The sequence below is a fragment of the Prionailurus viverrinus genome, chromosome F2 (assembly GCF_022837055.1).
Source record: "Prionailurus viverrinus isolate Anna chromosome F2, UM_Priviv_1.0, whole genome shotgun sequence".
In the NCBI taxonomy this organism is placed as follows: Eukaryota; Metazoa; Chordata; class Mammalia; order Carnivora; family Felidae; genus Prionailurus; species Prionailurus viverrinus.
Window position 1 is genome coordinate 38365676 of NC_062578.1, and position 25365 is coordinate 38391040.

General features: G+C 40.0%; 1 protein-coding gene across 3 annotated transcripts in view; it reads left to right on the forward strand.

The window, feature by feature from the left end:
• NECAB1 (N-terminal EF-hand calcium binding protein 1) overlaps nt 1-24160 on the forward strand; it is a 195853-nt gene extending 171693 nt beyond the window's left edge. For 2 of the 3 annotated variants that reach the window (XM_047842897.1, XM_047842899.1), the window contains 4 exons: nt 4231-4343; nt 17815-17892; nt 19966-20057; nt 23516-24160. In XM_047842897.1, the coding sequence (XP_047698853.1) occupies nt 4231-4343; nt 17815-17892; nt 19966-20057; nt 23516-23541 (309 nt within the window). In that variant the 3' untranslated portion in view covers nt 23542-24160. The remainder of the gene's footprint in view (nt 1-4230; nt 4344-17814; nt 17893-19965; nt 20058-23515) is intronic. The other variant, XM_047842898.1, reaches the window with a different exon arrangement.
• Nucleotides 24161-25365: the final 1205 nt, after the last annotated feature.

A 25365-nucleotide genomic window follows, 5' to 3' on the forward strand; every position in this document is an offset into this window, starting at 1 on the left:
GGCTCAGTCGGTAACGCATCTGACTCTTGGTTTCAGCTCAGGTCATGATCTTATGATTCGTGAGTTCAAGCCCCACACTGGGCTCCATGCTGACAGTGCAGAGTCTGCTTGGGATTCTCTCTCACACCCTCTCTCTCTGCCCCTCCTGTGCTCTCTCTCTCAAAATAAATAAATAAACTTTTTTTAAAAAATCCAAGAAGTCAAAGGTAGATGCAACTAACCTAACGTGACTAGCAAGTACTGTTCTGTAAATATTCCGTCATAATTCCATCATAACAAAATCCCTATAAAGTAAATAATAAAGGCAACACTACGCCTTCTAAAGCAGAGAAACAAAAATGCTCTGGGCTGGCTGTTCACACCAGATTTCAGTGAGGATCTCAGACTGTATATTTGACATAAGTGACATACAGAAATATCATTAAGGTATCAGGGCACCTTCTCTACCTCTCCCATGCTCCACATCCTACAACTTGACCTGGCCAGCCTAGAAAAGGTAAGGATTTTCTTTGGCGCTCAGAAGGTCTATTTTAAATTACCCAAGGAGATTCAGAAAGCGTCTCGTCACAGTAGTCATAACACATAGACAGATTATCTGGACCTCGGAAGTTGTTTTCTTTGTGTAAATATCTGAGGAAAGGAGGGAAAAGGCATGCCTTGTTTGGGTTGCAAAGTAAATTTATTTTCCAAATCATATTCACATCCATCTATGTAAGTGAATGAATCATTTAGCTACTGCTGTGTAACAAACCACCCAAAATGAAGTGTTTTAAACCACAATTCTAGAGGTAGGCAACTTAAAGTGGGATCAAGCGGGTGGTTCTTCTGGTGTCAGCTGGCCTCCTTAGGGCATCTGCATTCAACTGCATGCCAGCTTTGCTGATCTTGGCGGGACTTCCTTATATGTCCGGGGACTCAGCTGGGATGAATCCACTGACCCAGCTCTGTTCTCTGTAGTCTTTAATTCACCAGCACGCAGGTCGACAAAACTACAGTGCGCTGCCTATTTTTACCTATAAAGTATTATTGGAACACAGCCACACCCATTTGTTTGTTGTCTGTGGCTGCTCTCACACTAAAACAGATGGAGGAATGTGACAGGAACCTTAGGGCCCACAAAGCCTAAAATATTTATTATCTGTCCCTTCACATAAAAAGTTTGCTGACCCCTGCTCTCACAGGGCTTGTTCACATGACAATTTCAGGGATCGGAGAGAAAGTGTGAAAACTCACAAGGGGTCTGGAGGCCTAACCATGAAACTGGCACCCTCTTACTTCTGCCATGTTCTGTTGGCCAAAGCAAGTTTATAAGGCTGGCCCAGATCCAAGGGAAGGAGAAGTAGAATCCATGTTTTCATAGAAGCAGCCGAAAAGTCCCATTTCAAAGGACATGCATTGCTCATGGTTCTGCTCATGGTTGCAAATTAGACCACATAAGAGTTGCCTTCAGACTAAAAGGAGTATGGTGGAATAGGTAGATATGAATTTATATCTCTCATTAGAAAATCCATGAGAATCATCTGAGTCATTGTTGATCACAAATACATGATCGAGAAGTTCCTACAGATTTGTGTCAAAAGAACATGTCCACAATGATTTTGGCAGAGAGATTAACTTAAACTCTTAGTTACTGATATTAAAAACAGGTCCTGTGAGAGTCGTACAGGGGGCTGATTGTTCATTACACAATCTGAAGAGATAGTTATAGGCTTGTATTTACCTATTCTTGATCTCTGATCCTTAAAGGGAAATAAAACAAAGCTTAGTTAAAATTACTGAACTCATTAGGTAACTGGGCTATGAAAACAAATAGACCCAAATGGAGAATGATTCCAATATAATGCAAGTTTTTTCCTTGCCCAATAATCAGTTCACACAATGATTTAGGGACACGGACTCCTCCTCTCAAGTGTGGCTCTGCCATTCCCAAGACAGGTCATTCTATCAACAGAAAAGGGGAAGAGAATGTGGGAGGGGCTCACCTCCTTCTTGAACATCTTGTCCCAAAAGCAATACACAGCACTCCTGCTCATATTCTATTGGTGAAAACTTATCGGTTGGTTACACCTAACTGCAAAGGATGATGCAACACGTGCTCTAACTGTACCTAGAAAGAAGAGGAAATGGATTTTGGTGAATAGTTTGGAGTCTTTGCCACAGTGAGCCTTCCGGTCATTAAATATTCATTCTTTTCACATATATAGAACACACCCAGAGTCTTCTCCGTTACCGCTTCTGGCTCAAAGTCTAGGATCCCTGCATGATGATCAGTCCTCTCTGTAAGATCAAGATGTAGACCCTTACGGTCCGATATACTTATGAATCAAGAAGTAAGCTATCTCCCCTTTCCACTCCCCCCAAACACAGAGATAAAATATACAATGATAAAACCGGGCCAGGAGAAATGTCATAAAAAGTGCAATTCAGGAAAGGCATGAGTAGGAAGCATACGGCATTCACTGGTTCATTGCAACAGTGAATTCATGCTGGGAAGGTATTTGTCAGGGAAGGAAGTTCTGTGATGGGACACTGGATCTCCATTCCGGGAGGAACCCCCTTGTCCATTGTTCTTCTTTTGAGAGTTTCTTCTCGTTTCATCAGCCTCCGTGACCACATCAAAAACAGCTCACTGGAGAGTACTGTACTCTGTAGGAGTTATGCGGTATTGATAGCTTGTGTCCCGCTCGTGTGCGTTTGGGTGCCCAAATACTACTTTAAGGCTCACTCAGAGGATTTTTGAGACTGGAATCAAGATTTATTTGACAGTACACTTCTGTCAAAAATTTAATAGACTTCTGGTCAGTTTACATATCGTCAGTTTCATGTGCTAGTATCAATACCTTAAGTTATTCTACACACGTTGTTTTCAAACCTTGTTGATTTCTTTACTAAACCTTATAAAGGCAAGGATTCTATCTTGATTCGTCACTGTATGCCCAGAATCCAGCACCCAGCATTTGCCTGCAGGAAAACAAAGTAGGAACAATTATTGAATACATAAAGTGCCTAACATCATACCTAGTAGATACCATCATACCTAATAGATACCATAATATCTATTGGTATTATGGTCTTCGACAATGGTAGCTATTAACAATGAAGCAAGAAACTCATCGGACAGGAGACAGCAAGCTGGGTGCTTAATTCTGGCTCTGCTGCTACACAGTGCAAGTTATTTTCCTCATATTCTGAATCATCCTTACATTCTTGCTGTTGTTTTGCACTTAAATTTTTTTTTTTATTTCAGAGCACCCACGTAGGGGAGGGGGCAGGGGGAGAGAGAGAGAATCTTAAGTAGGCTTGATTCCACGACCCTGGGATCATGACCTGAGCCGAAATCAAGAGTTGGATGCTCAACCAAGTGAGCCACCCAGGAGCCCCTGTTCTGCACTTTTATAACTCACTCTCAATCCTTTTTTTTTTTTTTGCACTTCTGTGATTCATTCCCAACCCTTGATGATAGAAGAAAGGCTTTATCCTGAGATCAAAATGCCATGAGAAGCTCACAGGCAGAACTGTAGGAAAGTCTTCAAAACTACAAGTGCTATAAAGGTGATAGGATTTGTTACAAGAAGCAATTGGCATCCAGCCCAGTGTGATCCGTTAAACACAGTCTCCATCTGACGCCATGAGATTTTGACCAGGGCCTATGGCATATCTTAGGTGGTTAGTGTTTGAGAACCCTGTGACGGCTCATGTACCTTTGGAAATGCAACTTTGAGCACACGTTTCTTGAAATTTGGTTGTTTGTAATGATGTGCGAAACATGTCTATTATCACAAAATACTTACGGTGAAGGTGGAGCTGTCTGGTGTGTGGGGTAGGACCAGTCTTTAAAAATGACTACAGGCCGGTGATCCCAGCCCTGGCTGCACGTTACAGTCACCTGGGGAGGTTTTTGTAAATACCAGTGCTTGGATCTCACGTCCAGAGATTCTGATAGAAGTGCAATTTTAAAACCTCCCCAGCGCTTCAAATTAGAACCACTGCTTTTAAAAGGGAAGTATGTCATTGGGAAGACATTCTCTTTGCACCTGCTTCGAGAGGCAAGAATGTCCTGCCTGCATTACGGCTTTTATACAGTGTTGTTGCCTTGGATCGGTCAGGGTCTTCCTGTTGGTCATATTTTCAGATGAGAATTGTTTGCCTTGTGAGGAGGGCTGGGCTGGGCTGCAGGGGGTCAGCTTCAGCAAGGCTCCAGAGCAGTGACCTTTGCCTCTTCCTCCACAGCACATCATGCTTGTGCAGCGTCAGATGTCTGTGATAGAGGAGGACCTGGAAGAATTCCAGCTTGCTCTGAAACACTATGTAGAGAGTGCTTCTTCCCAAAGCGGCTGTTTGCGGTAAGTGCTCCCTCGCGTGCAGGATGAAGGTGGGGCCGGCAGAAAGGCATTTGAGAATCTCCTTGTGTTTCTGTCGATTATTCCAGCCTTCCGGGGGATGCATTTTGGCAGACTTTAGCTGGATGTTGCTCTTTTATTCTTGGGCTCTGTGTGGATTTTGATCACTGGGGGCACCAAGGGAGATAAAACGGAGAGAACGATTTGAAACGGAGAATTTTACATAGACTGAAATCTCCCCTTTTGCCTCCAGGCAGGCCCACACTGATTTAAAATCACCTCTGGTAGATGAGGCCCCAAGTCCAATACATCTAGCTCTGATTGCTCCCTTGGCAACACGCCCCATATCCTAATAATCATTTCAGCCATTATGAAACTGCACAATATCTGAAGTCTTGATTACAGGTCATTTAAAAAAAAAAAAACAACAAACCTCTTTCCATAGCCTCCCCAGCTCAGGTTTCAATTATCTTAGGCTACTAAAATTTATGATCTATTCCTAATTTTCAGTTTCTCTACTCCAAGTGGTCCAACAAACAGTTACTAGAAAAATTTTTCCAGAAACAGTTATTATAAACTGTTCCCTTAATCAGGAACCGCAGTAACTCTCTGAGTGTCTTAACCAAGGGCTAGCTGTTTCTCTGGCGCTGTGTTTGTCCGACTCGAGAATCCATAGCACTGCTACCATTGTCTCTCCCTCACCGGCGCTTGCCCAGCTGCCCACTGCCTTTCCAGCATAATCCGTGCCTCTGGCCCGGCCATTTTCCCTCCCAGAAATGCATGGCCAGCTGGTAGGTCTTGGCCAAGCCCACATTCTGCCTCCAGTCCAAAGCCCAGCCCCCGACTCACCTGCTTCTGGAAAACGACCACAACCAGAACACCCCTGCCTCGGGAGCTGGTTTAAACTGCATTTCGTAATGCTTTTCGAGTATTCCTTCGGTAAAGCTCTTAAATGCATGTGTGCATACGTGTGTATTACACACACGCGTAGAAACTCCTACTTTATGTCTCTGAGTACTTCGGTGTTACTCCCAGTAATCCTGTTTTATTCATGCTCCAACAGAATACCTCCCCAGTTAAGAAGTCTGGCTCTGGAGTTAAAATTGGGATCGTATTCGTTTTGTGATTTAGGGAAAGATCCTTATTGGCTCTAAGCTTCCGTTCCTCATCTCGAACTTCCTAAGGTGATTGTGAGGGATTAACTGAGTGCTCGGCCCAGAGAGGCCCAGAGACCATGAGCTGGGGTTGCTATCGCTTCCTCATCTGGCTGGCTGACCTCTGACCTACTCTCTGGCATTTAAGGGGACTTGCTCAGCGCTGTTTAGGGCAGACGCTCACCATCTTCCAGTCATGCCATTGTAAGAGAAACACAGGAGATGCTGAGCTTGCTTTGTTGTTGTTGTCGTCGTCCTACTTCACACCAAACTCAGAAGGGCTCACATTGAAACCATTGTAGTCCTTTTAGTTCAGTGACCTAGGGATTTGCCAAAGTGAGAGTCTATATAGCTTTAAAAGCCTACTCACGTAAAACTGGAAGTGACTGCTTGGAAAATGCAAAAAGAGTGTGATGTGTGTGTGTGTGTGTGTGTGTGTGTGTGTGCACGTGTGCACCTGTACACCATCCACTACAGAAAGCAGAGCACGGTACTTGCCAAAGAAATGGGAACATAGAGCAGATCAAGTCTGGTTCGGTTATCACAATCTCCAGGGATGGTTTAGCCTTCTTGCATTTATAAATAGGGCACAAAGTTTGCTTATTTTTTAGGGTTCAGAGATACTGCTTTAATGTGTGTGGGACAAAGGGCCTGAAGCCAGGCGGATGGCCCCGGCAGGGGGGGAAGCAGGTGTGGGAGAGCAGCTGAGTAGATAGATCTGTGCTGCCTGCCACGGACTCTGTCCTCGCAGCAGCCAAGGAAAATTGCTCCCTCGGCTCCAGCTGTGAAGAACAGGGAGGGAGAGGATCCTCTTCCAGGGAGATAAATGGAGACCCAGCTTCTCCTCTTCCCTTGCACGACCGGTTTGTTTTTTAAGGACTCTTGACTCACTTACTGCTGATTTTTCAGCTGATTTCCTTCTTTTACTGAAATTCTCAAAAAGTAGACTTCATCAGATGAAAGGAGCATCAGAGAACCACTCCACATGGGTGCAAACCATATGGAATACACGTTATGCTGGCACGCCTGTCTAAATTCAGTTGGGCCGTTAATCCAATTCAGTCTCCTGTCTGCATCCATTGATGGGCGAATGGGCCGCTCACGCTGTCAGTTATGCTCCACCGTGCCCTGCACTGTTGCCTTGGGCTTGGCTGATACAATAAAACTCTGAGAATTACCACTTTTGCAGATTCTTCTCCCATAATGTTAGGCTCAGCTTCACCATGGCTAGATAGGAAATGCCGCTGTAACACAGAGTAGGAATTAAGGATTTGCTACTAGATTAAGCAGTTTGTGTCCATGCTCTTATTTCTTCTTCACTGCAGTGATCTGATGTATCACCTCCAGTTAAGGAGGAAATACGCTCAGATACATTAACCATCTTGCCCAAGTGTGTCTGACTCCAAAACCCACATTTAATCCTTCTTCCCCGTATTTGGTCATCGTTGAATTAAAGTTTCCTAGACTTTCTGTGGTTAACCATGGGTAGAATGGACAAGATCCCTTCTGTTCCAATTACAGGGTCTTATTTTCTTAAATTCCAACAACTGAATTAGAGAGGCTTTTGCCCTGAAGGTACTTGACTATAAGACTTAGCTGTTTAGGGGCTGACAGAGCCCTTGTCGGAGTATTAGTCAATTGAGTTTTAAAATGAGTTGTTGGTGGAAAAGCCAAGCAGATCAGTTGTGTGATCCGTCTATTATACACACGCACACACGTGTGCATGTGCACTGTTTGATGATCTTTTTGCTTATTTTGTAATCATGAAGGCTTATTAATCCCTGGGGGGAGGCACCAATCGAATATATGTGTGTATTCTTAGAACCATGCTTGATACTGGGAAAAATGAGAAGAGTTTCTGCTTTCAAGGGTCTTAGAATCCAGTTGGGAAAATCAGTTACTCATTCATGGCCTAAAATTTCACTGCTGCTAAGTAGAATAAAATGTTTTCTGAAGTCACTCTCAGATGTGACTTCTAGAATTTGTCTGTATTCTAAACTCTATGTCAAGGGGTCAGGAAACTTGAATGTGGAATTGTATTAGAATTGACCCTGAACTTTACCATGGCCAAAGAATCATCTTTTAAGAACAAATGATACCCTCTGGCATATCATTTATCAGCATTTTTATGTAGGTGAAATAAATTGGTGGCTGGATCTTCATGTGGAGAAGTGGAGATTGTCCCTCCTGATGACCCTTTACTCCTGTGGTTAGGTTCTGTGAGTTAACATAGGACATATGGGGAAAACAGGAAGCCAAGAGGAAGAGAGTTTTTCCATGAAGAGCCAGCTGCCTTTGGTAACTTATCTTCAACCCCAATTGTTCCTGACCACATCCTTTCCCCTAGAAACTGTTTCACTGCCATTTTCCAGCTGCTAGGAATATTCAATCCTGGAGCTCAGGGCTGGGCTGAAGCTCTAAGTGACTGCATCCGGGGACAGCTTGGCCAAAGAACTCTTGCTTCAGCCAGTGCGTAGTAAGTATCACAGGAAGTCTGAAAACATCGAGGAGCAAGACTGAAGCATATAGCCACAACTCAGCAATGTGCTATGTAATTCTAAGTTGGAAAATAATTGAAAGCTAATCATTCAAGCCCTAAGCCTTTTCAATGGAAATATTGCCAAGAGAAATGTTTCTAAAAATTATTTCATAATTAACCTTTTCTCAGTGGCATTAATGCACATTGCATATGTTATCTGTATTGTACAGTCTCAAGTAGCAATGTCCTTAAACACCACTGCTATGTATTGGTCAGTTTCACTCTTACCTGAAAGCACCCGGTCAGTAGCACAATTCTGATTAGCATTTTCACCCATGTCCCTTTAAGCCAAAATCTGCACTGGCCTTTTAGCTCTATCATCTGGCTCTTTACCAGAAGACCTATAGTCAGGAAGAAAGAGAAGGGTGCAATACCAACAAGCCTTCCTTCAAGATCTGATCCTCAGGATGCAAGCATTTCCCAGAAGCCCTTGCTTCCCTGCATACATTCCTTGGCATTTCATTGGCCCAGCTCAAGTCACATGGTCATTCCTGACTCCCGGGTAGGTGAGGATACCGGTGTCCAACAGAAAGGAGTGAGATGGTGATGACTGTCTCAGTCCAGTGCTGATGGGCTGATTGGATATATTGCAAACTCAACAATGGCAAGGTTCTGTTAAGAAAGAGGGGGGTAATAGTTGGGGCAATAGACAGTGTTTGGTATATCATCCCCAGAGTCACTTCGACTCCCCAGAGTCCCCAGAGTAATGAAAATTACTTAATCCATGTAAAATGTTTAGACCAGGGTCTGGAACAGAGCAATACACATGTTAGCAATCATCACCATTGCTGTTAGTGTGTATAAATAATATAATGATCATCATTATTATTGGCTTGCTGCTTCTCATTTTCACAAATATGTCTTTTTTCCTTCAGTTTTTTTTTTTCCTGGCCTCGTTTTCTCTCCAGTTTCTTTTACTTTTGTCATACTTCTCAGCTTTAGCACCATTGAGGATTTAGCCTTTGAAACTGCTCATCCAGTGAAAGTGCTACTTCCTTCTTGGCTATTGAACTAACGGCTGATACGCACAAAATTTGCCAAAGACTAGGCTAAATATTCTACACGCAACACTTTACTCCTCACAGTCCTGTTATCATCACCATTTTACCGATGAGGAAACAGGTTCAGTAATGGGCCCAAAGTGACAAAACTAACAAGTTGTAGCGAAAGGTAGGCCTGCTGGGTTGTGCTTCACACCTCGATCTCATTCCCCTGTGATACTTTCTTCAGTCCTTTAAAAGCATGAGAATCATGCTAAAAGTTTTTGAATTCCTTACAGTCTTATGGATGTCTAGAAAAACAGAAGGTCCAATAGCAGGATAAGTTGGTATTTAATGTGATATGTAATATAAATGAATTAGTCTGTAGCAGGCAGTTCATGAAGAGACTAAAATGCTAGGCTGAGTATTTTAAACTTTATCCTAAAAAAAGAAAAAAAAAAAAAACCTCATGGGTTGAAATTTGTCCATTACATGGTCAAATTAAATTCGGAGATTAGAGACCCTTTGAAACTGTTACGGAAGCTATGGATTTTCTTCCCAGAAAAAAATAGACATGCACATCAATTTGCAGCTCATTTCTGGGATTTCCAGGAACAGCCCCCTACACCCCACCAGGAGCTTATTCAAGAACTCTAGGATTAGAAAATCTTTGATTTCACTTTACATCCAATTCCTTTGATTCTGTTATAAACCTTTTCCCTGGAATATTTGAAATTGAGCTAACAATGTTTGCTCATCATACCTTAGTTCGGCAATCCAGATCAACAGCTTTGCGAAAAACATTAAACTATTTACCAGCCCAGCAAAGAGCTAAAGGAAAATATTACAATTTCTGTGTACAGTTACCACCACCTGCTGGTCATACTTAGGTAAATCCTAAACTACATTTAGCTTGACTTTTACACTGATACATTCTCTGTTATCTTTTAAATCAATATCCTTAAAACAGTGTGGAGGTTCCTCAAAAAATTCAAAATAGAACTACCCTATGAGCCAGCAATAGCACTTTAAAGAATTTATCCAGCGGATACAGAAGTGCTGATTCATAGGGGCACACGTACCCCAATGTTTAGAGCAGTGCTTTCAAGAAGAGCCAAATTATGCAAGAGCCTAAATGTCCATCAACTGATGAATAGATAATGAAGATAGGGTTTCTATATACAATGAAATACTACTTGGCAATGAGAAAGAATGAAATCCTGCCATTTACAACAGTGTGGATGGAACTAGGTGGTATTATGCTGAGTGAAATAAGTCAGAGGAAGACAGATATCATATGTTTTCACTCATATGTGGAACCTGAGAAACTTAACAGGAGTAACGGAGTAACGGAAGGGGAAAAAATAGTTACAAGCAGGGAGGGAGGCAAACCATAAGAGACTCTTAAATACAGAGAACAAACTGAGGATTAATGGGGGGGGGTGGCGGGGAAGAGAGGAAAATGGGTGATGGGCATTGAGGAGACATTTGTTGGAATGAGCACTGGGTGTTGAATCACAGGAATCTACCCCCAAAACCAAGAACACATTGGATACACTGTATGTTAGCCAACTTGACAATAAATTATATTTAAAAAATAATAAAAAATAAAAATAAATATCCTTGCTGTTGGTCTATACTTTCATTTTGATTTCTCATCTGAATATAATCTAAAACATTAGATCGAACAAGCTGGACTTACAGAGTTTTTTATTTTACTTTACTTTTAAATTCCAGAATAGTGAAAGCACAGTGTTACATTAGTTTCAGATGTACAGTATAGTGATGCAACAATTCTATACATTACTCAGTGTTGATCATGATAAGTGTTCTCTTAAACTCCTTCACCTGTTTCACCCAACTCCCCACCCACCTCCCCTCTGGTAACCATCATTTTGTTCTCTGTAGTTAAGACTTTGTTTCTTGGTTTGTCTCTTTTTTCCTTCATTTCTTTTGTTTCTTAAATTCTACATATGAGCAAAATCATAGTATTTGTCTTCCTCTGATTGACTTATTTTGCTTAGCATCATACTCACCAGATCTATCCATGTTGTTGCAGATGGCAAGATTCCAATCTTCTTTATAGCTGGGTAATATATCCTGTTATGTGTGTGGATAAAGGTGCGATGTGTATACACACAAACACGCACATATATACACACCGCATCTTTATCCACTCATCTGTCAGTGGACACTTGGGCTGCTTCTATATTTTGGCTATTGTAAATAATGCTGCTGTAAACATAGGGGCGCACATATCATTTTGAATTAGTGGGTTTTTTTGTTCCTTGGGTAAATACCCAGTAGTGGAATTACTGGATCACATGGTAATTCTGTTTTTAATTTCTTGCAGAACCTCCCTACTGTTTTCCACAGTGGCTGCACCAATTTGCATTCCCACCGACAGTACATGACAGTTCTTTTTTTTCTCCACATCCTCACAAACACTTGTTTCTTGTGTTTTTTTATTAGCCATTCTCACAGGTGTGAGGTGATACCTAATTGTGCTTTTGATTTGCATTTCCCTGATGATTAGTGATGTTGACCATCTTTTCATGTGTCTCTTGGCCATCTGGATGTCTTCTTTAGAGAAATGTCTGTTCTTGTCTTCTCATTTTTTAATTGGATTATGTGTTGGGTTTTGTGTTGAGTTGTACAAGTGTTTTATATATTTTGGATACTAACCCTTCATCAGATACGTCATTTGCAAATATCGTCTCCCATTCAGCAAGTTGTCTTTTTGTTGATTGTTGACTGTGCAGAAGCTTTTTATTTTGGTGTAGTCCTAACATTTGCTTTTGTTTCCCTTGCCTTACGAGACATATCTAGAAAAATGTTGCTACAGCCAATGTCAGACAAGTTACTGCCTGTGTTCTCTTCTAGGATCTTTATGGCTTCAGGTCTCACATTTAGGTCCTTGATCCATTTTGAGTTTATTTTTGTGTATGGTTTAAGAAAGTGGTCCAGTTTGATTCTTTTGCATGTAGGTGTTCACTTTTCCCAACACCCTTTTTCAAAGAGACTTTTTCCCACTGCATATTTTTGCCTTCTTTGTCAAAGATTAATTGACCATATAATCACGGTGGGTTTATTTCTGGGTGGGGTATGCTGTTCCATTGATCTCCATATTTTTGTGCCAGTAGTATACTGTTTTTGATCCCAGCAGCTTAATACCAAAGCTGGAAATCTTGGATTGCGATACCTCCAGCTTTGCGTTGCTTTTCCAGGACTGCTTGGGCTATTCAGAGTCTTCTGTGGTTCCATATAAATTTTAGGATGATTTGTTCTAGTTCTGTGGAAAATGCTGTTGGTATTTTGACAGGAATTGCTTTAAATCTGTAGATGGCTCTGGGTACTATAGCCATCTTCACAGTATTGGTTCTCATGGATGCTCATGGATTGGGATATTTTAAATGTATTGTTGAATTCACTTTGCTAATATTTTGTCGAGGGTTTGTATCTGTGTTCATCAGAGTTAGTGGCCTGTAGTTCTCTTTTTTGTAGTATTTTCATCTGGTTTTGGTGTCAGGGTAGTGCTGGCCTCACAGAATGAATCTGGAAGCTTTCCTTCCTCTTGTATTTTTTGGAATAGTTTGAGGAGAGGAGGCATTAGCTTTTCTTTAAATGTCTGGTAGAACTCACCTGTGAAGCCGTCTGGTCCTGGACTTTTGTTTGTGGGGTTTTTTGATTGCCAATTCAATTTCACTGCTAGCAGTTGGTCTATTCAAATTTTCTGTTTCTTTCTGCTTCAGTTTTGGGAAGTTACAGGTTTCTAGGAATTTATTCATTTTTCCTAGATCGTCTACTTTGTTGGCATATCATTGTTCATAATATCATCTTAATAATTCTTTGTATTTCTGTCATGTTGGTTGTTATTTCTCCTCTTCAATTTCTGATTTTATTAAGTTTCTCTCTCTCTCTCTCTCTCTCTCTCTCTCTCTCTCTCTCTCTCTGATATGTTCTGGCTAAAGGTTTATTAATTTTGTTGATCTTTTCAAAGAAGCAGCTCCTGGTTTCATTGGTATGTTCTATTGCTTTTTTTAGTTTCTATTTTGTTTATTTCTACTTTAATCTTTATTATTTACTTCCTCTAGTGATTCGGCGTTTTGTTTATTCTTCTTTTTCTAGCTCTATTATAAGATTTTTCTTGCTTCTTGAGGTAGACCTGTACTGCTATAAAACTTCCCTCTTACACTGCTTTTGCAGCTTCTGAAAGATTTTGGAACAATGAGCTTTTATTTTCATTTATCTCCATGTATTTTTTAATTTCCTCTTTGACTTCATGATTGACCCATTCATTGTTTAGTAGCATGTTATTTAACCTCCCTATATGCTATTTCCAGAGTTTTTTTCTTGATGTTTATTTCTATTTTCATAGCATTGGGGTAAGAAAAGATGCATGATATGTTGTCCGTCTTTTTTAATTCCTTGAGGCTTGTTTTTGTGGCCTAACATACGATCTATTCTGGAGAATGTTCCGTGTGCCCTTGAAAAGAGTGTGTATTCATTTTAGGATGGAATGTTCTGAATATATCTGTTAGAACCATCTGGTCCAATGTGTCTTTCAAAGCCACTGTTTCTTTATGATTTTGTTTGGATGATCTGTCCATTGATGTAAGTGGGATGTTAATGTCCCTTACTTTTATATTACTCTTGATTACTTTATGTTTGTTAGTAGCTGCTTTACGTATGTGGGTACTCCCATGTTGGGTGCATAAATATTTACAGTTGTTTTACCTTCTTGTTGGATTATTCCTTTTATGATTATCTCATGTCCTTCTTTTTCTCTTGTTATAATATTTGTTTTCAAGTCTCTTGGCTGATGTAAGTCTTGCTACCTTGGTTTTCTTTTCATGTCCATTTGCTTGATAAGTGTTCTTCCATCCCTTCACTTCCAATCTGCATGTGTCTTTAGGTCTGAAATGAGTCTCTTATAGGCAACATACAGATGGGTCTTGCTTTTTTATCCATTCCACCACCCTGTGTCTTTTGATTGGATCATTTAGTCCATTTTCACTCAAATTATCAATAGATATGCACTTACTGCCATTTTTTTACTTGTTTTATGGTTGTTTTTGTCCTTCTCTGTTTCATTCTTCTCTTGCTCTTTTCTCACAATCAGTTGGCTTTCTTTAGAGATATTCTTGGATTCCTTTCTAATTTTTTTTGCATATATAGGTTTTGATTTGTGGTTACCATTCTGTTTGTATGTAACATCTTATGCATATAGCAGTCTGTGTTAAGTTGATGGTGGCTAAAGTTTGAACTCATTCTTTACTCCTCTCCTCCCACATTATAGGTATATGGTGTCATGCTTTACATCCTTTACATCTACATATTGTGAGCCCCTTGACCAATTTTTACATATGCACTTAACTTTACTCTCTTGTGCTTCTCAATGTACTTCTTATTCCAACTCATGATATTTCCATTCCACTCAGAGTTCCCTTTAACATTTCTTGCGAGGCTGGTTAAGTGGCGATGAATTCCTTTAACTTTTGTTTGTCTGGGAAACTCTTTCTCTCTCCTTCTATTCCGAATGATAGCCCTGCTGAATAGAGTGTCTTTGGCTGCAGACTTTTTCCTTTTCAATACTTTGAATATATCATGCCACATCCTTTTAGCCTGCAGTGTTTCTGCAGAAAAAAATCAGCTCATAGCCTTATGTGGTTTCCCTTGTATGTAACTGTTTTCTTTTTTCTTGCTCCTTTTACTGTCTCCTTCCTCAGATTTGGGAAGTTTTCAGCTATGATTTCTTCAAATAAATTTTCTGCCTTCTTTTCTATGTTTTCTCCTTCTGGGATCCCTGTAATAGGAACGCTATTACACTTGATGGTGTCTCTGAGTTCCCTAAATTTATATTCCTTTTGTATTCTTTTTTTTTTCTTTCTCCTGTTCAGCTTGCTTTTCCACTACTCTGTCCTCCAAGTCACTGATGTTTTTCTGCTTCCTCTAATCTACTCTTTATTCCATCTAGTGTATAGTTTCATTTACTGTTCTTCATCTACGATCAGTTCTTTTGTATGTTTCTGTCTCATTGTTAAGGGTCTCGCTGAGGTCCTCTACTCTTGTCACGTTCAGTGTCTTTATGCCCATTACATTCTCTATCAGGTATATTACTTACCTGTTTCAGTTACGTCTCTTGCTGTCGTTTTGCCCTATTCTTTCATTTGGGATATATTTCTCTATCCTCTCATTTTGTCTCTGTCTGCGTGTTGGGAAAGTCAGCTCTGTCTTCTGCTCTTGAAAATAGTGGGCCCTGAAGACGAGGTCCTGTAGTGCCCTGCAGTGCAGTGTCCCGTTTACCAGAAGCTGGCACTTCAGGGGTGTCCGCTATGTGTGTTGCATGCACCCTAATGTTTCGGCAGAGCCGCTTTTCCCTCCGGTCCAGTCACCTGCAATGGCTCTCTTTGCCTGTCATCAGCGGTGTTTGGTCCCTGTCCTGTTGGTGGGCCGGTCTCAGGCTGCCTTGGGCTTGAGTCAGAGCGCGCATTGACAGAGAGAGACGTAGTAGCACTTTTGCTGTTTTCGCCCTGGGGAGTTTTTGTTGTTGGGTGTGGCCTGTAATCAGACCAGCTGTCGTCTGGGGCTGTAGTTGGCCTGGTGTATGTGTGGTTATCTTCCCCTCTCCCAGGGGCTGGAGTCACTTTGGAGTGGTGCTTTGGGTGGGCTCCAGCCAAGAGCATATTGGACGGGGCAGATCCACTCAAGTGCACAGGGGTTAGGATGTGTGATGTTAGCAAGGTTTGTGCCGGTCTGTTGTGCAAGGGACCTACCTGCCAGAGCTGAGACTGGAGACGGTGGATCTGCAGAAGTGCAGGGTTGCCCGGGGGACCGCAGGGGGGCAGGATGCGGAGTATTAGCAAGTTAGGTAGGGATCAGATCCATGCCTCCCTGGTTCCCACTGGTGGCTGTGGGTTTATACTGGGGAGCAGGAGAGTGAAACGGCACCCGCCTGCTCCTTTGTTCCACAAGGGATCCCTGCCCCTCCAGCACATGCCCTGAGAGTAGTCAACAGATCTTCCTCTAGTATAGCCCATTTTTCAAACTGCTGCTCCTGTGCTGTATCTCGGTGGGGCTGTTTGTTGTGTTCTTAAGGGTGGAGATTCAGTTTCCTGCGGCCTTTCGGGCTCACCCAGAGCCAAACCTGCTGATTTTTTAAAGTTCCAGCTTTTAAGTCCTGCTGGTTTTTAAAATTCGTGAAATTTGGCCCTCCTGGTTTTCAAAGACAGATGTTATGGGGATTCATCTTCCCTGTGCAGGTCTCCCATTGTGAGGGTCTGTTTCTCTCCCCCCTGCACCACCACGGGTCCCTCCCTTCTGCCAACGGTCCAATGATCCATTTAGCTCTCAACAACAGTATTCCTACCCTGTGAGATGTGGTCTCTTCTCTACACTTAGCTGTAGAGATTCTGTTCTGCCAGTCTATGGGTCGTTTTCTGAGTTATTTACACTGGTGTGGGTGTCATCTAGTTCCATCTATGGGAGGAGATGAACTTAGGGTCCTCCTACTCCGCCATCTTCCCCGGAAGGCCCTGGAATTAATTTTTTAAAGGCATCTTTATATTTGTCTCCTGCTCTCCCTTAAATTTATGAATCTGTCCCCCCCCTCTCCTTTCTACCTTAATTTGGATCTTTGTCATGAATCACGAAAGCAGTATCATGACCTTTCTAGCTTCTCTTCCTGTTTTGTATTGACTGTTCTCCATGGAATACCTCATACCACCATCAGAAAGATCTTCTAAAACCCAGCTCTGGGGTGCCTGGGTGGTTCAGTTGGTTAAGTGTCCGACTTTGGCTCAGGTCGCAGTCTCCCGGTTCGTGGGTTCGAGCCCCGCATCCAGCTCTGTGCTGACAGCTCAGAGCCTTGAAGCCTGCTTCGGATTCTGTGCCTTCCCCTCTCTCTGTTCCTCCCCTACTCACACTCTTTCTCTCTCAAAAATAAAGATTAAAAAAAAAAAACTTAAAAAAATAAATAAAACCCAGCTCTAACCATGCTACTTCCCTGCTTTAAATCCTTCAGTGGCTGTTCATTGCCCCAGGATTACATCCAGCCTTTACCTCAACATGTCTTTTCGGCACATCCCCACCCAACTCCTTCAAAACCTACTATATAGGCTTTTAGCCACTCTCATACTGGTCAAAGAACTTCAAGGGACAAATTTTTCTTGCCTAAATTGGGAAAGCAAACAACAACAACAAACTACGATCATGGCTAAATGGCTAGGATGTAGACTCTCAAAGTTGAACAGAGAAAACTGAGAGGTGTGTATGTGGAAGAGAGAGAGCGGGGGAAGGAGGGAGGGAAGGAGAGGAGGACCACCACTGGGCACTAGGGAGCCAGAAGCCTTGCTATATAGCAGCAGTGTGGACTCACATGGCTAACAACAGGACCCCAAACAAAAGCTGTCCGTCCAAGGATGGGGTAAGACCAGGAATTTGGAAAGAGCTATAGGGAGTGACAGGATGGATTCAAAGAGCTGCGCTTTTGAGGGCAGGGGCAGTGGCACAAAACATTTTTCTGAACCCTGACACAACAGATAATCTTTTGAAGGAGTGAAATTTTACACAAGTTATATTTGTGATGTCTGTGATATACTGAGACAGTTTTCATGATGCCAAAGCAGAAAATTAAAAAATTATGTCAAACAAAACTCTCTTTTTCATGCAGGCACCATGGGTGTTTCCTGTATGAGTAGATAAGATTGTTTCATACCACATACAGAGATGATTAGAAAAAGTAGTTTGCTGTTTGTCTTTAATTTCCTGTGGCTACTTAGGCCTTTTCTTTTCCATTCCAGCATTTCCATACAAAAGCTTTCCAATGAATCTCGCTACATGATTTATGAGTTTTGGGAGAACAGTAGTGTGTGGAATAGGTAAGTAATAAGCAGCCTTTTTTTTTTTTTTTTTTTGGCTAGCAGGGAGAAATATACATGATATTTTTAGGACCTGTAGGAAAAGCCCCATTCGCTTTATCTTACCTTAAAATGTGTCATTTGCTCAGTTTCCTCAATCCCAAATTTTTAGGAATTTATTTCATGGATTAGAAACCACTTTCCTCTTGAAACAAATACCTTTGGTAATTGTCCTACTTTAAGTATAACCATTCTACTGATGCTTATCAAGTAAGAGTTAGATATGGGTCATGGCTATCTAAAGTGTCAGGGGGGCAGGTGAACAAAGACACAGAAAGGATGAGAAAGTCATTTTACTGTGGTGTTTTGTAATAAAACTATATAATGGTTAAGATCATCATAGCTTAACTTTTCTAAATGTCTCTAAGCACTGCAAAAAGCAGGGGAGGGGATGGAAATTAAAGACATTGTTTGGAAAAGATTAAAAACAAATCGACTTCTCTGGATAACCATTCTACAGTGTATATGTGTATCAAATCATTTTGTACATGTTGAATGTACATATTTGTCCATTATTCCTCAACAAAGTTAAAAAAACAAATCCACCTTTTTAATTAAAAAATTACAAATTGGATAAAGAAAATTTTTGCTATTCTGAGATTAAATAACTCTAGTTGGTTTTAAATGGCAGTGAATATAGCCCTCCAGTAAGTCCATATTTAGGGTTTAAGCTATGGTAATGAAAGTAACAAATACCTGGAAATACCTATTTCATGCAAATTTTTATTTTTGAGACCATTTTTAAAATATACTACATGGAAATACAAATCAAAACCACACTCAGGTATCACCTCACGCCAGTCAGAGTGGCCAAAATGAACAAATCAGGAGACTATAGATGCTGGAGAGGATGTGGAGAAACGGGAACCCTCTTGCACTGTTGGTGGGAATGCAAATTGGTGCAGCCGCTCTGGAAAGCAGTGTGGAGGTTCCTCAGAAAATTAAAAATAGACCTACCCTATGACCCAGCAATAGCACTGCTAGGAATTTATCCAAGGGATACAGGAGTACTGATGCATAGGGCCACTTGTACCCCAATGTTCATAGCAGCACTCTCAACAATAGCCAAATTATGGAAAGAGCCTAAATGTCCATCAACTGATGAATGGATAAAGAAATTGTGGTTTATATACACAATGGAGTACTACGTGGCAATGAGAAAAAATGAAATATGGCCTTTTGTAGCAACGTGGATGGAACTGGAGAGTGTGATGCTAAGTGAAATAAGCCATACAGAGAAAGACAGATACCATATGGTTTCACTCTTATGTGGATCCTGAGAAACTCAACAGAAACCCATGGGGGAGGGGGAGGAAAAAAAAAAAAAAAAAGAGGTTAGAGTGGGAAACAGCCAAAGCATAAGAGACTGTTAAAAACTGAGAACTGAGGGTTGATGGGGGGTGGGAGGGAGGGGAGGGTGGGTGATGGGTATTGAGGAGGGCACCTTTTGGGATGAGCACTGGGTGTTGTATGGAAACCAATTTGTCAATAAATTTCATAAAAAAAAAAAAAGCACATGAGAAAACATCCAAAAAAAATAATAGTAAAATAAAATATACTACAGAATGACACCAATAGAATCTTAAAAACCAAAGGGAGCTTTAAGGGCAACTTTATTCAACTCTGTACTCCAGGCCTACACTTTAAGATGATTTTTATTTATTTATTTATTTTCTCCTAGGGAGAGAAAATCTATAGTCTTTCTTCTTAGCTATCCTATTTTTTTAATCATCGGGGCAGCCAATGTATTCTTCCTTCTGTTTAAACTTCTTTCTGCAATTAAAGTCTTTCTCCTTTTATTTTATCTTCTATAGGGAGCTAATGGTATTCTGTTTTTAGAAGTCTTTAAAATATTTTTTCTGCTGACAATTGTTAAATTACATGTCCTTTATTTTTTATCTTAGGGTGGGTAGTGATAAAAAGAAGTCTGTATTCAGACAATCCAAATCATCTAAAACCTTGCCATTTTTATTGAATTTGAACTCTGTTTTGCACTCTAATAAAAATTCACAGCCTTAATCTATATTTATACAGCCACCTTCAGACGAATTATAGCAAGACATTCCAAAGAAGTAACGTGGATTTCTTGGAAACTCCAGAACTCACATCTACTATGCTAGTTCCTGGTAATTATACTGGTTTCACTGTGCTTGTATGTGTTTTTGTATGGTCTTTTGCTTTTTAAAAGATAGTGTGGAAAAAAAAAAAGATAGTGTGCTCTTTCTCCCACACACACAGTTTATTAGTGGTTCTCTCTTTATTATTTCTTTGTATATCTGAAAATCTGAAAGTGGGAGGAGGAAATAAGAGATCTATATATTCTATTGTCATGAGTCCTTAGTTGATCCTATGTGTATTCCTGGCTATATTAAACCTAATATTAGTCATTTTCTGGTCATCTTCAATAATTTAACAAACTTGAAGTACAAGTCAAATCATGACATTTTGAAAAAATTATTCAAATGCTTTACTATAGTGTATTGAATTAATTTGAAATACGTGACCCAGAGGCTGCAGATTAGAATCATGCTAGAAATATTTTTATTATAATAGCTGTTAAAATATTTGTAATTGGGGTAAAGCAGAATTGAAAGAGAAATCTGAAATGAATTTGTCTAAGAAGTCTGGCCTAGCCAAGGCTTGAGATAATTGAGAACCAAAATTCATTTGTTCATCTGCCCTAACAAACACCAATTAAATATATTTACTCAGTGTTATTATATGTGCTAAGTACTGGGGACACTGGGGTTCTTAGCCTGTTTACTAGTGCTGAGTTCTAACTTTGAATAAACATTATGCTAAGAGCTAGAGTAGAGAGTAAAAATGGAGTCCCTTCCCATGAATAGCAATAGGAAAGACCAAAGCTTGCAGAAAAGAACCAAGCTCAGGATATGACATAGTAGTTACTAATGGTCATAATATGCATGTGGACTTTGAGAAGGGATTGCTTCAACAGGTTTTTTAAAAGAGAGGACTCTGGAGCTGGACCTTAAAAAGTGAGAGTTGGACAAATAAATATGGAGGATGATACTTTGGTAAACTGCACCCATGAACAAATCCAAAAAATGTTAAATCCGCTTGGCTAATTGGTGCAAAAGTAAGACTGTGGCATAAGGCTCATATATGATACATGTGGAAAGAGAAGAAAGTGTAGGAAATGAGGTTGAAAATACAATGAGGAGTGAACTTAGTAATATGAAGTCATTGAAGGTCTTTGAGAGGGATAGTGAATGCTCTAATCAGTAGGAACTGGCAGGACGGAGAAAGGTGGATGTCATGGGAGGAGAAAGATTGGTCAGGTATGCAATAACGTAGGCCAGGAAAAAGGCAGCACCTGACCAGCAGCTACCGAGAGAGTTCCTTCACCAATACAGTTTTCAGGAGTTAACTGTGGCAAGATATTTGAAGCCCAGGCTTGGTGAGAAAGGGTATATTGTAAAAACAAGATATCTGACAGAAGCCTAGGAAAATGTCTTCATTTTTAAGGTTGCGAGAAAAGCGTCCTTTATTAAGGAAATTAAGGGGAACCACTGAGAGGTAGGAGAATCAGAGTAGTTGAGTAGCAAGGAAACCAAAAGAGAAGTAACATGCAAGGCACAGTGCTCCTCAGGGGCCCAGTGAACTGGGACTTGAGAGAATGGGACTGAAAACTGCATTTGACCAGAGGTCACTGTTCAAGAGAACAGTTTTGGTACAGTGGTAGGATTTTAAAAATTAGGGTAGATTTTGATGGAATAATAGAAAGTGAAAAGGTAAATTCTGGAAGTAAAAGTAGGTGAGATCAGGGGTCAGTGCTTTCCAGTCAGACTTACCATCTGGCGTGAGCTTTAGCTATTCACTTACTCTGGATCTGAAGAACAGGTTTGTCTGGCTTAGAGATGGTAAACTTGTAGAATTTCCCTTGCTGCGTATCTCGGATTTAATCCTCAAATAAGAAAGCCATGAATGTGGCTGAAATTTCTCTATCACTCTTTCTGAGAGCATTTCCCACGTTAGAAGAGCTGGGCTCAAATAAAACTGGTTCAGTTCTTGTTCTCAGAGCCCAAGTTCAATACAATTTAATGCCTTCTTTTGCTACCCTTTTTTCCACTAATTTTATTTTATTTTTTTTAATTTTTTTTTTCAACGTTTTTTATTTATTTTTTGGGACAGAGAGAGACAGAGCATGAACGGGGGAGGGGCAGAGAGAGAGGGAGACACAATCGGAGACAGGCTCCAGGCTCTGAGCCATCAGCCCAGAGCCCGACGCGGGGCTCGAACCCACGGACCGCGAGATCGTGACCTGGCTGAAGTCGGACGCCTAACCGACTGCGCCACCCAGGCGACCCTCCACTAATTTTAATATCACATCTAATTTCAACAGTGACTACTGAAATTTGGAAGAATAAAAAGAAAGGCTTGATTTCTAACACATTTTTTAAATCTCCCTCAAACAAGATTTTCCAAACATCTGTTTGGGGCATCCTATTCTTTTTGATAGGAAAGTTTTGTAAATTGCAACAGTAGACACACCTCCCTGGACAAACAGCTAGAATTAGTTTATAAATATTATTTATAGTTTTAATGGCCCTATGACTTCTATTTTCAATAACCACTTTTATAAATTTTGTCTGTCATATGAAGGCTAAAAATAAAAGTGTTTCGCTATACATATTTAGACCTACAAAACAATCTGAAAAGACAGATATCAGAGAGGAGTAGGTTTGTATTTTCAATTTAACTCACAAATTATGATTTCTGGAAGACTGCTTTTTTATTAGGTTTCTAAGTGGTTTACCTAAAATACATCTTAAGAAATAAAGCAACAAAATCAGACTGTATCTAGTTATGTAAAATACAAGCCAAAATCTATTCCAAGAACTCTCGAATATAAAAATAATTAAAATGAGTCATACTAGAGTATGGCTAAATAGGCCCACTAGCCATCATAAAACACCGAGACCGAAGTGTGAGAATTCGGTCTGTGGACCAAAATATCCCTTGGCAAAGGAGAAACGCCTGTGGTTTATGAGAAAAGAAGATACACAAGAAAATAAGATCCTGTTGTCAGCCAGCATGTCACTTCAACAGCTTTGAAAACAAGTTTTAATCCTTTTCATTTGTCTGTTTCTCACAGCATTCCACCTGTCTTACTTTGCCATAGAGTTGTCTTTGGGACATTTATATTCACTAGGGAAGACATTTTCAATCTTACAACATAGATGTACTAAAAAAATATTTAAAACACATCGACTTGCTTATACCCACTCTTTATGAGATTGTTATGTAAAAGTGTCTTATACTCCCAAACCGCTGCCAGTACTAGCTAGGTAGATTAAAACACCAACAACATGATTTCATCTTCAGGACATTTATGACCTCATTGCCCAAGATAAGCTCCATTCATTCATAACAAAATTAGACTATAACCAAGTGCCTAAAGATCTAGCACAAATATTGCAAAGAAAGAGATCAACTTGGCTTAGGAAATAGTGACTTGAAAGATAATAACGCAGACTAAAGATGGGAGAAAATAGTCTTTTTAAGAATGATTACACCCTGGCAATTATTTCCATTGTTTAAAAATTTGTTTTTCTCTTTTCAGCTTCATGGTGGATCCTGAACAACTAGATGTTCCTAGACATTTTCCTCATGGTTCCAAGTGAAAAACAAGTATTCTCATCTAAAATGTGAATTAGAAAATTCTCTGCAGTTACTAATCTACACTATACTTTTAATATATTTAAGACGTGCACTCTTCTAAAATGTCTTCTAGATCTTTCATGTGAATTTTAGCTAAATTTTTGAAGTCTGCTGTTTTGCTACATTGTAACCTAAAACCCTTTCGTGGCAAAATCCTAATAGGTGAAACAAGTGTACACATAAAGGAACAAATTTGTGAAAAAGAAGTGATAAAAAATAATTGAAGTGGGAACTTTTAGAGTATATAGGATAGCTTCTGTGGATTTGTCATAAGCTAGGGGTTAAATCAGTGTTTTGTCATTTTTAAGTAACTGGTTTTCTGTGAATGAAGCTTATATTCTTCAGTAATGCTCACTGTATTCCCAACTCACGATCTTTTGAGTATTCACTGAAAAACGCTAATACATGCTCCAAAATGGTGTCCTTATGTGCAGAGAGAGCAACGGCAGGGATGCATGTGCACAGAGAAAAGGCCACATGAGGACACAGTAAGAAGGTGCCAGCAGCAAACCAAGGAGAGGTCTCAGAAGAAATCAACCCTGCTAGCACCGTGGTCTTGGACTTCCAGTCTCTAGAACTGTGAGAAAATGCCTTTCTGTTGTTTAAGCTAAAAAGAAAAAAAGTTGATACAGGAGTATACAACAATCTTGGCTATAATCTACACTCTCTATATACCTGTCAGGTTATAAACTGGTTTTTTGCAAGTGAACAATTCTGTGATAGTTAGGGTACCATTTAGTAACGGAACTTGTATAGTTCTATAATGATATATAGTTATATCATTTATTAGCATCATAATTCCCTGTATGTAAGTTCAACAAATCAAGAAAAGAGGACAGTCTTAGTTTGAGAAAATCAGGTTCAAATTTTTGGCACATAATCCAGAGAACTAAATTTCTTATTAAAAAATAGACATTTGCACTTAATGAGTTCAAAATATTTAAAAAACAAAACTTTAACCTCAGTGAACAAAGAAGAACTATACATTAAGCACAAAACTTTAGGGAAGGTATTGGACAGAAAACATTTCCCAGTCTCAACACTAGAATGACAACAGCTCTAATGTCACTGGAACAGTTAACTGTGTCCCTAATATGCTCTGCTGTACAAGCTCATATATTACATATTTTTAATAGAATCTATTCCGGTAAATGCTGCTAGTGAAAATCCAGTACATATGGGAGTTTGTTACCATGTTATTCTCTAATCCAAATTCCTTTGAAGCCATAGGTCTTCAAGGAAAAAACTTTTTTTTTTTTTTTTTACTGTTGGAAAACTCAGAAGGTCGAACTAAAATTATGAAATACTAACTTCTGTCACTACCTTTGTATGCCCTCAGTCCTCATTCACTCTAAATTATTTTTTTCATAGCTTCTACTAGACAAGGGCAGTAAATTTTGACATATATACACATATACACACACACAAATGTGTGTGTGCATGTGTACATATGTGTGTATGTCTTTGGTCATTTCTAAAGATGACAAACACTATGAAACAACACCTGGCTCAACTCTTTTAATTTATATACAAAGCAGAGAACATGAATGGAGTTGTACAATGATTATTCAAACAAACTATACACATGTACAAAAGCAAACGGATAAGAGCACAGTCTTTGCAGTCTCACTCTGATTATATACAGTGGCGTCTGACATACAAACTCTTCTTGAAAAGGTTGTTTATAAATGGTTTCAAAAAAATACAAATTATAGCCAGTAAAAACATAGTATTAGAATCAGAAAGTACCTA